The 18440-nt window shown below is 42.8% G+C and overlaps 1 protein-coding gene across 1 annotated transcript; it reads right to left on the bottom strand.

The window, feature by feature from the left end:
• Positions 1 to 10207: 10207 nt before the first annotated feature.
• USH1G (USH1 protein network component sans) lies at positions 10208 to 17011 on the bottom strand. The gene is made up of 2 exons (XM_074220614.1): positions 16848 to 17011; positions 10208 to 11432 (listed from the first exon to the last, which is right to left on the bottom strand). The coding sequence occupies exons 1-2, from the start codon at positions 17009 to 17011 to the stop codon at positions 10208 to 10210; spliced, it is 1389 nt and encodes a 462-aa protein (XP_074076715.1).
• Positions 17012 to 18440: the final 1429 nt, after the last annotated feature.

The raw sequence follows: 18440 nt of genomic DNA, 5'->3' as shown, positions 1-18440 counted from the left end.
CCATCCCATTGGATAGGTCTTTGGAGACTATCTTTGATACATATCCCAAAAAGATATTGTTATTATCAAGTCAACAAACAGCTGACTCAATATTCCCCAGAAGCAAGTCATTGACCACCTCTTACTCATCTCTTCTTCTGGCCCTTGCTTGATGATCTTTCATATAAAAGTACTTGATAATCTATAACATCATTACATGGAGTCAGGCAAGTATCTCATAAAAAAATGTTCATTCTGGGGGCAGCTAGGTATCATAGTGGATAGAGCATCAGTCCTGGAGTTAGGAGAAACTGAGTTCAAATCCGACCTCTTAATAATTACCTAGCTGTGTAACCTTCAGCAAATTACTTAACCCCATTGCCTTGCAAAACAAAAACAAAAAAAATGAAAAAGAATGTTCATTCCTCCTCTTCAACAAGTCTTGTACCTTTTCCTTAGCTCCAATTGTTCAGTGCTTCTTCTTCACTCTCTCCTCTAGTTTATAGTATTTGTCAAAAGAAAAAATTTCGCACTTGACTTTTTCTCTTCCTTTTTATTTTTTTATTTTATTTTATTTTTTTCATCTCTTTTGACCCTTCTCTACCCAGTTAACTGGTAGCCCCCAATTTTTCCTCCATAAAATTTATTATTTTAAGGAACTTGATCTGTTCTCCACCCTTTGTCTTCCATAATATTTCTCTTCCCTGCTAGTCTTTTCTGATTTTTATTTTCTGATTTCCTGGGCTAATTTGTGCTTTCTTTTTCCTTCTTTGTTTTTCTGTATGAAATACAAATATGAGGATAAAACTTCTGAATTATCAGGTTTAGATTTCCTATTCTTTCCTATTTCTATATTATTGCCCTTGTAAGATGTTCCTTAAACTTCCTAATTTCTATTGTGCTTCTGTCTTAGAAATATCAATATATGAAAGTTTTATGATGGAAGCATTATTTGTTATTAAGGGGAGTTTCTCTGTGCTCTACCCTTCATTGCTCTTCACCCAAGGCATTTCCACCATGCTTCCATTCCATTTCATAATTTTCTCAAATAAGTATATATATTTGTAATATATAATGTCCTCCCACCACTTTTACCCTATTTCTTTGGAAGAAGACCTATCCAGAATCATTCACACTCACTCATTCTCTAAACATTTATTACACTCATAGGTTTCATCCCACTGAGTCTCAGCAATACTTTTTAGGTCAAGATTAGAACTTTTAGCTCATCTGAATTGGGAGTGCCTCTGCTCATATCCTATAGTCCCCTGAAGGACTACTGTTTTAGGTCTATCCAGAACCTAATATGGTTCCCCACTGAAATATCATCCATTTTTTCTTAGAGATGATTCTTAATCTCTCAAGATCTCCCAGTAACAATCCTGGAGGATTGCACTATCTTGATTGGCTCCTCCAGTCTGAAATTACTCAAGAAAAGTCCACCACCCTATACGTGGTACCCTTATCCTTTGCTTCCAGATGTTTAATTGGACATATGATGCCATCTGTGAATCTTCATCTCCCTCTTCTGGTTAGATTCTGTAACTGCAATGAATGCTTCCCAAGAAGATGGCATGAGGGTGTGATAAACACAAGTGTGAGATGGGGAGAGGTAGGAAAAGGACCTGTAATCTGTTCTTCCAGGAGAATATAGAGAGCAAGGACCTTTTTAAAAATTTTATTTTTATTTTTTCAAGGCAGTAGTGTTAAGTGACTTGCCCAAGGTCACATAGCTAGGTAATTATTAAGTGTCTGAGATTGGATTTGAATTCAGATCCTCCTGACTCCAGGGCCTATACTCTATCCACTGCACCACCTAGCTGCCCCCAGAGTAGGGATCTTTATCCCAACTGCCTTTGGGCATAGATGAGGGATAAAGACAAAACCAGCACAGTAGTGGAAAATGCAAGGACAAAGGGGTATCACTGATGTGATGCACAGAACAATGAGCTAGGAGTCAAGAAATCTGAATTATGGTCTTGGTTTTTAGCTGTATCATTTTACTTAAGCTCTGGTATCCACATTCAAAACATGAGAATAATAAGACTAGTATTATCTATTTCAAAAAGTTGTTATAAGAAAAGCACTTTGTGGCAATTTACAGATGAGGAGATCAAAGCAATCCATAGTCATATGAAAAAATGCTCTAAATCATTAATTATTAGAGAAATGCAAATTAAATCTTCTCTGAGGTACCACCTCACACCTCTCAGATTGGCCAATATGACCAGGAAGGATAATGATCATTGTTGGAAGGCTTGTGGGAAATCTGGGACACTACTACACTGTTGGTGGAGCTGTGAACTCATCCAACCCTTCTGGAGAGCTATTTGGAACTATGCCCAAAGGGCAACAAAAATGTTCATACCCTTTGACCCAGCAATACCACTACTGAGTCTATACCCTGAAGAGATGAAGAAGAAGGGTAAAAACATTACTTGTGCAAAAATATTTATAGCAGCCCTGTTTGTGGTGGCAAAGAATTGGAAATCAAGTAAATGTCCTTCAATTGGGGAATGGCTTAGCAAACTGTGGTTTATGTATGTCATGGAACACTATTGTTCTATTATAAACCAGGAGGGACAGGATTTCAGGGAAGCCTGGAGGGATTTGCATGAGCTGATACTGAGTGAGATGAGCAGAACCAGAAAAACACTGTACATCCAAACAGCAACATGGGAGTGATGTTCAACCTTGAAGGACTTGCTCATTCCATCAGTGCAACAATTGGGAACAATATTGGGCTGTTTGCAAAGGAGAGTGCCATCGGTACCCAGATAAGGAGCTGTGGAATTTGAACAAAGTGCAAGGACTATTCCCTTTAATTTATAAAAAAAAACAGATATCTTATTGTCTGATCTTGTTACCTCTGAGACTTCTACTCCCTTCTTTAAGGATATGATTTCTCTCTCATCACACCCAAATTGGATCAAGGTACAACATGGAAACAAAGTAAAGACTGACAGACTGCTTTCCGTGGGGGTGGGGTGGGGGAGGGAAGCAAGATTGGGGGGAAATTGTAAAACTCAAATAATATCTTTAATAAAAATAAATTTTAAAAAACACATAAAAAAAAGCACTTTGTTAAAGTGCTAAATAAATGTGAACTCCAATATGATGATTTCTTAAGGTCCCTTCTAGATCTAAAATACAAGGACCTAAGAAATGCACCATGGGATCAGGTTTATAGAATCTGTATCAGAAGCATACAGCTTAATGATCATCTATAGACTAAACCCCTCATTATAGAGATGAGAAAAGCTCAGAAAGTTGTTGCTACTTATCTAGTAAATTAATGACCAGTCCAGGATTAGTTTCACAGGTCATGATGTGGAACATGTGGTGACTGGTCATGATGGGGAATTGAAGGAAAAGGAGCATGAATTTATTAAGCACTTACCTAAATGCTTTACAAATATTATGTCATTTGATCAGGATGATGTCATTCTCATATGTAATGGCTTGTGTGAACAGCAGTGTGAAGTATTAGAAAAAACACTGGGCTAATGACTTGGATACCTGGGCCCTAGTCCCAGCCCCTCCACTAGCTAGATCTGTCATCTTGGTCAATCAATTCATTTTATGATTAGTTTTCACATAAGGGGTGTTTGACAAGATGATATCTAAAGTTTCTTCCAGCATTTATATAATGCTTTAAGCTTTGCAAAGAGTTCTGCAAAGTGTCCTACATATAACATCACATCCTCACAGCCTCAGTTTTCTCTTCTATGTTCCTGTCCAGTTCTAAGTTCCTGTCACTTCTCTATGTTCCCTTTCAATTGACTGACACCTTTAGAGAAAGTCTACAATGATTCTCAGATTTCTTCCCTAGACCATAACTGATCCCTGGGAGTCTGTTAGCTGGCATCATAGTTTTGTACCCTAAGCTCAGGGACAACTTCTAGAAGACAAAAGTAATGTAGTTCTGGCATCAGAATAATTAGGGAATTTGAGTACTATAGCAGGATCAGGTTGGACTAGATTGCCACAATTAGGTGCTATAACTCCAATTTTACAGACAAGAGAACTGAGGCAGACAGAGAGATGAAGTTCCTTGCTAAAGGTCATACAACTGGAGACAGAATCTAATATTGGATTTGGTCTGAGATCTTCCTTGGCTCTAGGTGCAGCATTCTACTTACCGTGACCCCTAAACCTCAACAATACCCTTTTTTTATACTTTCATCTTGTCCTCTCCTTTGAGAATAGCAAGTTTCAAAAGATGTACTATCAGAGGTAAAAAAAAAGAGTATTTCATTTAATTTGCCTTTAAATCCCCTCCTTCAAACTTTAACATTTGCCCAGGGGCAGAGAGTAATTTAGAAAATAATCTGATGATGATGTTGGTGGTGGTAGTGAAAGTGATGATGTTGGACATTTGTACAATATTTTAAGGTTTACAATGTTCTTAGCATGAATTATTTTATCTGATTCTCACAATTCTCACAATAGTTCTATGGAGTAGATTATATAGGTCATGTTAGCCTCATTTTGCAAATTAAAAATTGAGACCAAGAGTTATTAAGTGACCCAACTAGCAAGTGTTAAAATCAGAAATGGAATCCAAGTCTTCCCTTTCAGGGAAGTTAAATTTCTTAGGTCCTTTTATTTTAGAGCTAGAAGGTACCTTAAGAAATCATTATATTGGAGCTCACATTTATTTAGCACTTTAATTTCAGGTCTAATGCTCTTTCTACTACACTACATGTTGTTGCTCAGTCTTTCCATATCCTTTATGTTTTAAAAACTTGAATTATATCCCTATATGGGAGACTTAATTATTTTAGTCTATCCTGACAAGAAGAAGAAGAAGAAGAAGAAGAAGAAGAAGAAGAAGAAGAAGGAACAACCAGAAAATATAACTTGTAATCCAAGACAGAAACTAATCTATGAACTTGGATCCCAAATGTTTTCATTTGTAAAATGGTATTAAAAACCACTGTGCCAGTCATTAAAGGGTTGTTGCGAGGTCCCAAGAAGATAATAAATGTGAGAGTGTTTTATAAAACACTATACAAAGTGACAACTGAAAGTACTATTATTACTATCATCACCAAAATCATCATACCATAGGAAGCCTTTCCCAAGCCCTTGCTTGTTCTAATTGCACTCTGGACTTCCTCCACTTCCACTGAGTATTTTTTGAGGTTTTACTGAACTCACCCTGTTGATACCTCTAATCTAATCACATACAATCATTGCTTGAAAACTAAAAAGAACATTGGGGATCATCGAGTCCAAACACCTCTTCTTACAGAGGCAAAAACTGAGTCCCACAGAGGTTGAATAAGGAGCAAAACTGGTATTCAAAATTAGATGCTGAGGCAGCTAGGTGGCACAGTGGATAGAGCACGGGCTCTGGAATCAAGAGGATCTGAGTTCACATATGATCTCAGACACTTAATTGCCTAGCTGTGTGACCTTGAGCAAGTCACTTAATTCCACTGCCCAGTGAAAATAAATAAAAACAAACAAAATTTGTTGCTGTGACTTCCATTGCCTTAAATAATAAATTTTTTAAAATGAAAAAAGAAATCATGAGGATTGGGACTTCAGAATAGTCTGGAAAGACTTGCACAAACTGATGCTGAGTGGTGTAAGCAGAATCAGAAGAACATTACACATACTAACAGCAAGAGTAGGTGATGATCAACTATGATGGACTTGTTCATTTCAGCAGCACAGTAATCAAAGACTATTCTGAAAGATTTGTGATGGAAAATACCATCCATATCCAGAGAAGGAACTGTGGAATTTAAATGTGGACCAAAGCTTACTATCTTCAATTTTTAAAAGTTGTCTTAGATATTATTTTTCTTCCTCTCTAATTTTTTTGTTTCAATTTGATTCTTCTTTCACAACATGATTTATATATATATATATGTACATATATATGTTTAGCAGCATTTTATATGTGTGTGTGTGTGTGTTTAGCAGCGTTATATAAGTATAACCTATATCAGATTGCCTTTTGTCAGGGAGGAAGGGGAGGGGAGGGAAGGAGGGGAAAAAACATAAAACTCAAAACCTTGCAAAAAAAAAAAAAAAAAAAAGATTGTTGATTGTTGGAAACTTCCTTTGTGTGTAGTTGGAAAAATCGATAAATAAAATATTTCTTGGGGGGGGGGGAAGAGCACAGGGATTCTAGAGGTCAAAGAATTACAGATTTAGAGCAGGAAGGGATCTCATAAGCCAATTTGTATGACCATCATTTGCGATGTGGGCATTGAGGCCTCTGATTCCGGAACCAGTATTCTTCATCCCATCATGTAGTCCAGCTAGTCTTACTTCTTGAGGAGAGATTGACCCATCTTAGAGGATGTATCTGGAGATATGGCAGCTTCAAACAACCTGCCTTAGAAAGGCTGCCATCTGTCCCTCAAAACTTTGGGGATGGGGATGGCTAGGTGGCACAGTGGATAGAGCACTGGCCTTGGAGTCAGGAGTACTTGAATTCAAATCCGGCCTCAGACACTTAATAATTACCTAGCTGTGTGGCCTTGGGCAAGCCACTTCACCCCATTGCCTTGAAAAATCTAAAAATAATAAAAAATAATAAAATAAAAAATAAAAAAGTAAAACTTTGGGGATGGTAAGAAGAGTTTGAACTTGCACCACTCACCCACTTAGTCCCACACCTTTCTCCAAACTTGCCCCCCCTACCCAAGTGCCACGATGAAGGATGAAGGAGGAGTAAAGAGTGAATCATCTGCACAGATATAGAGACAAGGGGGGGAAGATACTGTTCAAACACAGGAGCTTCAATTCCTGACCACACTGAACCTTCCATCAACTACCCCCCCAAATATCCTACTGCTTACTGCAGATGGATCCAGTAATTCTCCCCAGTTTGCCCATCCTACCCAACCCAACACCCAAAGATCTAGCCAATCAAATATCACATCATGGTAAGGAATTCTGTACAAAATAATTGTAATCAGGAAGGGTAACAATAATACAGCAGAAAGAACCCCCAACCCTCTTCCCCCCAACTTATACAGAATTGGGGAAGAAGAATGTGCAGTAAGTGGGCAGGGTAAGGAAAGGGGGGGGGTCCAGGAATGGTGTAGGGAAATAGGAGATAGCCTGGAGCTGAGTGGGGAAGATATCGGCACTTAGGAGTTGCCCCGGGCCTGGGGAACAGAGCCAAAAGAACAGTCAGGACCAGACTTGAGATGGCATATGAGGAAGCATTGTGTTCCCTGACCCTGAAGGGCAATGGGAAATAGAAACCCCACTTTAGAAGACCCTCATTCCTGTAGGATGATGAAACTCCTCCTACCCATGGACCTCTTCCTGGGGGAGAGAACCAAGGTCAGAACCAGCTCAGATCAGCTAAAATAACTAGGAGCTGTGGTGATAGAAGAAGCCAGAGGACTCATCAGCTGAAGGGCAGAATATCAAAGAAGGCAGATGGGAGGGCTGTTTGAGAAGGTTCATGAGGCTATCTAGATCCTGTGCATCTTACTATCTCTCTCAAGTTTCATCACAACCATCAACATCTTCATAATCTACTCTCATTTATCTAATTTGTGAATTATCCATGAGGAATTCCCAATCCAGTTGCCACCTGGGACACCCCCAACTACCCTCCCTACCCCCCACCACTACCTTATTCCCAACAGTTGCTCAGGGACAGCAATTTAGGTGTGCTATATACACTGAGCCAAAAGGGCAGTAAAATCTAATTGCTCATCCTTTCCTTCCAAAGGACAATCCCCCTATAAACCCTCCCCCCAAAAAACCTAACTCACCAAAGCTCAAGAGTTTGTCATATATTTCACATGACCCAGGCCCTCACTGGAGTGGATAAATGAGGACTGATTACATTAGTGCATGCTTGTATTGGGCACCAAGTCAGGACCTCTCCACTGAGAGTGTGCTCATGATTTGCACAGGATCTGTTTTAAGGGCCTGTCTGTGAGGTAGTTGGCTTGAGCCCATCTCTACCTCAGAGGGTGCTCATGCCCGGCCTCTAGGTGAAAGCCTGTTCCTCTACCACCTGTTGTCACCCTGGGTCTCCAAAATTTCTCTTCTGGATGACAAGGGCTTTTATTCTCCTGACTGTATAGTTAAGGAAGAAATGGAAGCATAAGTGGGGAGGGGGAAAGAGAGAGACCTGAAGCTGGGAAGAGAAGCCAACATTCTTCACTCCTAAGTCCCATGAAGGGACAAGGCTGAGCTGGAAAGAGAAGCCAACATTCTTTACTCCTAAGTCTGGCACTTCTCATTCTCTAGCTAGCCAGAGACAAAGGGAGATGAGTGAGGGACTTGAGACAGGTGCTAGGAAATTGTACATGCTCTCAGTGTTAGACACTGCAAAGTAGAAATGTATTTTGGCTGAGGAGTTTGTCTCATGAATGGCTATCTCCCCTCTGGATAGAGGGGATAGTTCTCTAGAGAGAGAGATTCAGTCTGAGGATCCTCTACTAAGAGGGGAAAGGTGGCCAGATCCAGGAGCCCCCTTTCCCTCTGCTGAACTTGGAGAACCTCAGAACTTGGGAGATATGGCATCCCCTGACTCTGTGAGCAGGGTATAATACATATAAATGTTCTTTCAAGGGTCTTCTGTGAGGTCCAGGGTAGGGCCAGGCATCCTCCTATTTAACATGGCCACAACTTTAAAACTCTTCATAATGGAGATGTGTAAGGAGTGGTTTGGATCAGACCGTTCACTACTTGGGTCACTTCCTATTTGCTCTGACCCCTTACTAGAAATCTAAGGGAGATCTGGTTTTGCCTGTGTCCCAATAATGAAAAGCTGTGCTCACCTTCACAAGTACCTAGAATCACAGAAACCGCAATACACAGGATGATGAAACCTGCATCCCTGTCCTCTCCATAAAGGTTACAGTAAGGTGGAAGAAAGCAAGATGAGATGGCGGGAGGGAAGGGAACACCCTCTATTCCCAGAGCAATATTGAAAGATCAGATAAAACAAGCAGTCCATTCTTCCAGCAGGATCCTGGAGTTGGCAGGACAGGAAGGAAAAACAAGTGCCATTGGGCTGTGGCTGGTGAGGTCTCAGTTGGTCTCACCGGGATCTGTGGCAATTTGCAATTCATTGGTTTGGGGTAAAACCCCTTCCATTATCTGTAGAGAGAAGGGAGAATAGTAAGCACTTGCTTCCAAAGTCCTTCATGAATATTAATCTCAATTAATATTAAAGAGCCAGTGTGGTGACTAAATCCATTCCTAGTCCCACATCTCCACCTCACCCCATCCCCAATAATTTGATAGTCTCCTTTCCCTGAAGAGTCCTTGGAAAGAGTGAGAGGAAAAAGTATTAAAATATCTCCCACTACTCAATCTCAAAATCTGATTATCTCCCACAAGTATTATTGGATACCTAGGATGCTCCCTGAATAAAACCTAAAAACAGGACTGCTAGGAATGGCTGTGTTCCCACGAGGGAATCATCTCCCAGGTACAGGACCATATCATAAATGTGCTGGGCTAGGTGGAGTTTGAGGGACTCACTCTGGCATCTGGGACATTAAATTAAAGGTAGTAAATAGAGAATGGATTTAGAGTATTTCCTATGAAACAGCATTCACTGCTTTGGTTACTTCCCATGGAGATGAAGAGAAAGTTAGTGTTTTCTGAGTCCCAACAAAGAGGTTACCCCAATTAAGGGATTGTAAACCATCTCTTCTTGCTCCCGGGGAAGGAGCTGCTTTTCCTGGCTCAGTTGCCAGACATCTTTAGCACAGCCCCTTGTGGACTTCTAGCAAGAGGCCAGAGCACATGTCTCACTGGAAATGGTCTAAGTACATTCTCAGTTCCATGAGAATGCTCTAATCTAACTCTCCTTTCCCTTGCTACATATATTTAAGGATTCCTTATGAGCTCTCGTTCAAGTAACTTAAAGAAGATTAAAATATCCCAGGTCCCTGAGAGTTGGGAATCAAGGCTCTGGTACTGAGGATTAAACTCAACCTTCCCCAAACACCAGAAGATCAAGTCACAACTCTCTCAAGGCCAAGATATATAGAATTCAGCTGCTCCTTGTGTCAAACCCAGAAAGAAAAAAAACAGAATCCTTTGCAAGGGTCACTGGGCAAATCCTTCGGAATGTAGCCAAGTCACTTCCCCTTCTCGGGGTCTGTTTCCTCATTTGTTAAATAAGAGACTTGAAGCAACTGATCTCTAAGGGCTCTTTCTGCTCAAAGTCCTACCAGCCCAAGCTCTTCCTGAGTTGTCTCACTATCCCACCTCCTCCTTGGACTTACAACTCTGTGTCCTCCAGGGCAGGGGGCCGCTCTAGCACCTGGCGCCGTCGCTTGATGGCCCCCAAGATCTTCTTTCTGGGACCCAGAGGAATGCTGATGCTATGGAGGTCTAGTTCAGAGCAGAGCATCAAGGCATCCAGATCAATCTTCTCCTGCCTCAATAGGGCCACAAAGTCATTCATGTGCAGGGAGGCAAGGAAAGTCTCTAGCGGGCTGGTCTCAGGCTCCAGGGCCTCGTCCAGCCCCAGGTCAAACTCATCCCAAGGAAGTTCATCAAGGCGCTCCTGCAAGCTGTTGGCACTGCCGATGCTATCATCATCCAGACTTGGCGAGTGCTGCATCCGGGCCCGCAGGGTGCCCATGCCATCTATCCCCCCCTCTTCCCGCCCCAGTCCCTGAAGCCCACTGCTTACATAGTTCCTCCGGAACACCATAGTACCCAGGCCAGGGCGGGTGAAAAGAGAGTCATGGCCTGAGTCTGTGCTGACCTCTGAGTGGGCCGACTCCGCTCCTAGAGCAGGCTCCAGGGTGGCACGAGAGATGCTGTCCTCGTCGGAGAGGAACATGTCCCGGAGTGGGGACCGGCCCCACTCCTTCGGGTTGGCGTAGGTGCCCTGTCGGACAAACATCACATCACTGCCCAGCTGCAGCCCAGACAGAGAGCGGATGCTTTTCCTTCCATCCTCCGATATCTTGAACGTCCCCTCTCCGTGCTTGCGCCGCTCCAGCTTCCTCTGGATTTTTGTCTTCCCTCGGCCGGTCCCGTGGAGGGTGGCCTGGGAGTAGGGGAGGTGGCTGGCCAGGGACAAGTTCTGGAGCCGCCGGCTCAGGGTGCTGGAGGACAGGCTGGAGAAGCTCAGCGTGTCGGCCCGCTCCGCCAGCTCTCTCCGGTAACGCCGCTCCATGCGCGCGTGGTGTTTGCGCTGCAGCTTGGCGCAGTCCTTGATGCGCCTCTCCGCTTCGCGGAAAGCTTTCTCTTTCAGCTTGCCCACAAGTTTGGGGTTCAGGCTGCTTTGCTTGGCCGCGATGGAGTCCAGGTAGCGCACACACTCCATGTGCCCTTTCATGGCCGCCATGTCCAAGGGCGTGTGGTAGTCGTTATCCAGGCACCAGATGTTAGCCCCGAAGGACACCAGGAAGGACAAGCAGTGGAGATGTCCATTAGAGCCTGCCAGGTGCAGAGGGGTGTTGCCCCAGATGTCGCATTTATCTGGATCCCCTCTGCAATGAGATATAAGAAGAGTGACTGGGGAGGACTTAGGCAAGGGGAACAGGAGGGCAGATGGGTCTACGACTTGGAACAACTTGGAGATCAGTGATATTGCCCCTAAAGAGGCATGGGAGTGAGGGCCTTAGCCTAGATGATCACCAGGCACTGATTATCTCCTGGTGTTCATACGATGGACCTTGCCAGAAAGGGGTCTGAGAGGCTTGGAGTCAGAATGTCTCCTGACTGAAAAGATATCCATTCCAGGTCAAAGTACACAAGTCCCATGAGTCCATCTATACCTAAGATTTGACTCAAGCAGAGTTCTTAACTGGTTGGGGTAACATGAATCCCTTTGGCAACCTTGTATAGCCTATGGAATCCTTCTCAGAATGTTTTTCCAATGCATAAAATATGATCCATAGGATTAAAGAATTAATATAGATTCATAAATAATTTTGAATAATAATAGCTATCATATATATATATATATATATATATATAGTGCATTATAGTTTTCAAAGCACTTTGTAAATATTATCTCATTTGAACCTTATTACAATCCTGGGAGCTAGATGTTGAGACAGAGTGTAAGTGACCTATGCAGAACCATCTGAAATCAGAACTGAACTCAGGTTTCTTGATTTCAAATCTAACACTTTAACCACTATGCCATCCAGCTTATTAAAATAATACTAACAATAATAATTTAATGGCCTCTCCTATAAAGAATGTCTGCCATAAAATAAACTTGTACAAAGTTATGAAAATAGAGCTAAATAGACTGAACTAAATAGACAGAAGCAGACAGAGAACAGTTTACCACTGATAAAATGTATTTTTAAAAATCTCTGGGTATATGAATCACCATTACTATCCCAGTCATGGTAGGTGGGATGCTGGGGAAGGCCCAGCCTAGTCCCGCCTTCGCTATGACACGCAGCAGGGCTGGGAATCTCAGAGGATTAATATTTGATGCATTGAGAGAGAGAAGTGAATTATTCATGTGGCCCAGCGAGGAGCTGGCCCAGAGAGGTGGTGGGCCTGGGGTGTTAGAGTGTGTGAATACCTGAGAGCAGATAGGTACATATGTGCATGTGGGAGACTATGTGAGCAATTTACCTTGTTTATATGTGTGTTTATGTGTGCATGATGCGTTTGTATGTGTGCATGTGTGAGAACTTGTTAGTATACTCTAGCAAATAAGCTCGAGTGCATTTTGTTTGCAGGGACCAGGGCCAGGCCTGGCAAGCCCATGTGTGAGAGGCAGGTGTCTGGCCTTGGCCTTGGTCTAGAGGGGACTGTGGGGGCAGCCAGGCTGGGTGAGGGAGGGAGGAGGAGAGTGTAGACTGGGAATTGAGCTCCTCAATCTATCCACTTCAAAGTCTATTTCAGGAAGCTTGGTGAGGAGTGTCCTTCCCTATTCCTGAGTAGAAGACATATTCTTTAGAGATCCCCAAATACTTCTTATTAACCCACCCCCTGGGATAAAACAGTTTGGAAATCTGTTACTTCCTCACTGACAACAGCCCTCAAGACCATCAGAGTCACTGTTTGGGGCGGGCCCTATCTGTCTGGAGTAATCGAATACTTCCTCCTTCCAGAATGTCCCAGTCTGTGACTGCCCTCAGTCTTTTCTCTAGACTACTACGACTACTACTACAACTACTACCACTACCACCACCACCAATACACACACACACACACACACACACACACACACACACACACACACACACACACACAGAGAAACACATTGTGCTGCTAATGAGGTCCCAGGTCAGATTGAAGAATTGCTCCCTTGTCTCATCAGATTTTCCTCTACTCCTTCATCCCTAGTTCTCTTCCTTAATTGGATCCCAAGTCCAGTTTCATGGCAAGCTGTCAAGATTTAAAAAACAACAACAACAACAACAAATAAAGCTCTCCTCTATTGTGGGAGGTGGCAACACAATTCTTTCAGGTCACAGAAATCTCCTGATTCTCCCTGTCACCCTTTCCCAGAGCCAGAGAATGATCCCCTGAAGTAAATGAGGTGATGCCAGTAGCCTGTGAAAAAACCTCAGCTTTTTTTTTTTTTTTGGTTTTTGCAAGGCAAATGGGGTTAAGTGGCTTGCCCAAGGCCACACAGCTAGGTAATTATTAAGTGTTTGAGGCTGGATTTGAACTCAGGTACTCCTGACTCCAGGGCCAGTGCGCTGGCCAGTGAGCTATCCACTGCGCAACCTAGCTGCCCCAGCTTTTTTTCATATATGAGGAATGAGGGAGGGAAGAAAGAAAAGCTGCAGAAGTCAATCACCACTCCCTTTCTCCCAGTCAGTTTTTATTCCTTTAGACATTCAATTGAGTGACTTGGCCTCACAGGGATGTGTCTAGCCTACTCTAAAACAATTATCCCATTCTGGCTAGAACAGGGGCAATGAGAGATCTTTAAGGTAAAAGGAGAGAGAGAGAGAGAGAGAGAGAGAGAGAGAGAGAGTAGAGCTCAGGTAAGAAGAAGGGACCCCATCTGCAAAGAGGAGACAAGTGAGACCTTTGGTCCAAACATGTCTGTCTTTTATACCTTAATTTCCTCTTCTGCAAAACAGGAATAATACCTATAATTCCTAGCACTTTGGGTTACTTTGGAAGTCTAATGAAATATATTTAAACTTTGTAAACTTTATGACATATATTATATAATATCCAATTATATATATACATATGTATAACAATCACCCATTAATATTATTCTTATTACACATGTGCAGAGTGTGATATAATGGAATGACCACTGAACTGTAGAGAGAACTGGGGGTCTAGTTTCAATTTATTCATTTGCTAACTGAGTGATCTTGACTAAATCTCCTTACATATGAGGACTTCAGTTTCCTGAGGAGTTTGGATTACATTTAATAATCTATATATTCCTTTTCAGCCTTCTTGGGATCCCTCAACTCTTAAGAGCCTTTTGCTACCAGACCCTTAATGGTTGGACAGTGAATCAGGGAGCCAGGTAATAGGGTAGAAGGTGGCTTAATAACCAATGCTTTAAAAAAAGGCCAAAAAACCCCCCAACAACATGAGGCTTATATGTATATAGGCAGTCTCCCAGTGTCCTTCATCAAGACAATGTCCTTTCTTCTTTACACCCCCCCAACTGACCTTTTATTTTCTCCTTCTTCATCCTTTAAAGGTTGTTCTTAATATTGATTTTCAAATGATTTTACCCAGTCATAAATTTTTGGGAATATAATATGATTGCCCCACGTGTAAACCTCTTTCTTGGAAGATAAAGTGCCTGGCACCTCCTAAGTGCTTTCAGTCCTTTTCAATATATTGTTTGGGATAGAGTAAGCCGTTGATAAATGTTTGTTGATTGACTAACTGGTCAGATCCTTCCCTACTTTTTCCAGGACAGAGGTTCTCAGTCTATTTTTTTTAATGTATGACTATCTGTGGAATTCTAGTGAAGCCTATGGACTCTAAGAATAATGACCCTGAGAGCATCATTCTCATAATAATGCTTTGAATGCATAAAAACTGCATAGAATTATAAAGGAAACCAACAATATTGAAATATATTTTTAAAAAAGAAATATATTTTTAAAAATATTTAACATATTCAACATAATTTTTTTTAAAGTTCACAGTTTCAGTATTGAGTGGGTGTTAACAGTTGATAGCTCTAGGCCTAGAGTCAGGAAGACCTGGGTTCACCATCTTCCTCAGAAACTAACTGTATGACCGTGGGCAAGTCACTTAAACTCTGCCTCAGTTTTCTTATTTGTAACATGGGGATCATAATAGCAACTACTTCCCAAGAGTCATTTTGGGATCAAATGAGATATCTGAAAAGTAAATGGTTGTTCTATTCTCCTTTGGAGGCAGCTAAGAGCACAATCTTTGGAGTTTAAGTTCCTTGAGGATAGAGGCTGTCTTTTGCTTCTTTTTGTATCACCCAGTGTTTAGTAGTTCCTGACAGATAGTAGGTACTTTGTGCTGTTATTCTGTTATGTCCAACTCTGTGCGAACCTATTTTCTTGGCAAAAAAAAAATATATATATACATATATATATATATATATATGTATATATATATATATATATATGGAGTGATTTACCATTTCCTTCTCCAGTTCATTTTGCAAATGAATAAACTGAGGCAAACAGGCTTAAATGGCATTCCCAGGGTCATACAATTAATAAGGCACATCTTTCTTATTCCAGGCCCAGCACTCTATCTACCTTACCACATAGTGCTTGTTGAATGTTTATTGAATTGAATTGAGACCTGGACCTGGAATCAGGAAGACCTGAGTTTCAAATCAAACCTCAGATATTTCCTAGTTAAGTGACCTTGAGCAAATCAACTAACATTTGGATGTCTCCGTTTTCTTAACTGGAAAATAGGGACCATAATAACAGATTCTTTCCATGATTATTGTGAGGATCAAATGAGATAATATTTGTAAAGTAGCTGGTACATAGTAGGCTTTTAGTAATGCTTGTTCTTTTCCCCTTCCCCCTCTAGAGTCAGTCCTTTATTCCTCAATCACCACTCCCTTTCTCCCAGTCAGTTTTTATTCCTTTATTCAGGTCTTTGACCACTGGTTGCCATGCTCACACCATCCCTACAGGAAACCATAAAGGACTGGGCTTCCAAGGGGAAAGAGTGGAGAAGTGTGCCCATATTACCACACATGGTTTCAGAACACACAGGGTCATGATGCTTAGGGAAGGGCAGTGTAGGGGCAAGCCAAGGTCTATAAAGAAAAGCAGTGGAGAGGAAGAAAAGCTGGGCAGTCATATTTCATCCTTTCTGATTCGAACTGAAGGAGGGGAAACCAATTAACAGGGGCAGTGGAGCAAGGCAACTGTGGCATTTTCAGTCTGTACAATAGAGTATCCATCAATTCCAAGGAATGAGCAGGGCAACGGAAAGAGTGAGGCTAGGGAGTAAGGCCAGGCTAGGTAGCTTTTTTCCAGCCATTCTACCTTTGGTGGAGAAGGGACAAGGACCCCCCCCCCCCATCAGCCTATCATCTTAGATCCTTCTCTAGAGTATCTCTCTAGAAGGCCATCCCTGATCCCCTCCTCCTACTATTCCTGCAGCTCCTTTTCTCCAAGGTTCTGTGGTCATTACCTTGAGGTGCTAGCCACCTCTACACACACACACACACACACACACACACACACCCTGCCCCCTACAAGTGTCACAGGTTATTACACACAAGCACCCTATACCTAGGTCAGGTCACAAAAACTGGACTTTGGGGGAGGGGAAGGCCAGGACAGAACAAAAAAAGAAGCTATGGGAAAAAGAGGGCCGGGGGCAGTAGATAGGCTTTCCATCTGTCCTCCCGAAAGTTTTCCAGGAAAAAGAAACACCGAGTTTCGTCAAGGGGAAAAGAACCAGGGAGGAAGGGTGACCGGGAATGGGGATCTCACCCTCGGCTAACGATGAGCCGCAGTGACTCCAGGTTACCGTGATAGGCGGCCCAGAGGGTAGGAGTCATGCCATCTTCATCTGGAGCATTAAGTTCCTTCCGGGTGGCTTCTTTGAGAAGGTCCAAGTAGCCATCCCGGGCCGCCCGATGGTATTGGTCGTTCATTGTGGCAGAGTTAGACGGGACGGGGAGGGGGAAGGGGGGTTCGGGGGGGAGCCGGCCGAATTATTAGAGCAGAGGCATTGGGTTTGGGAGGCGGTGGGGGGCCCGGGGGCCGCCGGCCCAGCTGCTACAGAAGAAGGCCCAGAGCCGTGGTTACCCGGACATCTGAGATGCCCTCGCCCCAAAGGCGGGGGATGGGGATGGGGATGGAGAGGCGGGGGGGTGTGGGGGGACTGGGAGGATCTCCGCTCGCCGGCTGCGCTGACAGCCTGCCCCGAGCTCCCCCTGGGTCCTAAGGGCCCTCCATCAACTGTCCGGCTCCCATCTCAATTAGAAAGGGCTGACTTCACCTTATCCCCAGATACAAGTAAAGGGGCATCCAGGGTGCTCCACACAGTACAGAAGCAGAGTGCAACTTAGGGCTACTCTAAATAGTCCTCTCTTTTTCTTTCTTTTTTTTTAAACCATTGCACATTTTTAAGTGCCCAGACATACCCTTCTGGGACTGAGCTATTTATTCTGGGATATGTCGTTGTACAGTGGCTAGAGAGGTGGTCTTTGCAATCAGGAAAGCCGAAATGCAAGTCCCTGAAGTATGTCTCTGATTTACTAGTTGGGTAAACCGAGGAAAGCCTCAGAACCCCAAAATGTGCCTTGGACTTCTAACTCTCTAGGCGCATTCACTGGGTCGCTACCAGCGTAGAGGAAGGAGTTCCCAATACCAGTGAAATCATAGATCTTAGTATATTCGCCTAAGCATGAAGGAGTGAAGGTTCAAAGCCTCCGGGGACGGTAAATGACTGGAATAAATATCTTGTCCCTCAGTTTTCTCGCCTTGAAAAGTTCCTGGAATGGGGATTTTCTGTCTGAACCCTCCAGTGCAGCGGTTTGTTCATTTACACACAATTTTGCTTGTCATTTATATGGTATCAGCGCAGTGGTCCTTACTCTGGATCCGAGAGCTCCCAAGGTAGCCGCCAGGGGTCCGGAAATTGGGGTAGGAAAAACTTACATCATTGTTTCTACATATATGATTTCCTTTGTAATCGTATTCATTTTGTTTTATGCAATTATCAATATTCTTCTGAGAAGAGACTCACTCGACTTCACCGTAACACCCCCTTCCCCCCCCCCAAAAAAAGATTTCAGTATTTGTGGAAGAATAAAATCTACCGGTTTCATGTGTCTCTCTTCTCCACCCTCCACCAAGAAACCGTTCGTTCTCTAAAGATTAAGTGGGAAGTCGGACTGCTTTAAAATACTGTGAACTTCAGCCTTCCCGATTAATAGATCGAGTTGAAGGGGACCTTATAGGTCATCTAGGCCAATTCCTAAGTTTATAACTGAGGAAACTAGGGATCAAGATCCCACAGGTAAGAACACTGAGAGGTGGGATTCAGAGGTCACCTGACTCCCGAGTCATGGTTCTTTC

Source organism: Macrotis lagotis, chromosome 2 (genome assembly GCF_037893015.1).
Source record: "Macrotis lagotis isolate mMagLag1 chromosome 2, bilby.v1.9.chrom.fasta, whole genome shotgun sequence".
Classification (NCBI taxonomy): Eukaryota; Metazoa; Chordata; class Mammalia; order Peramelemorphia; family Peramelidae; genus Macrotis; species Macrotis lagotis.
This window is presented reverse-complemented; position numbering and strand designations above follow the sequence as displayed.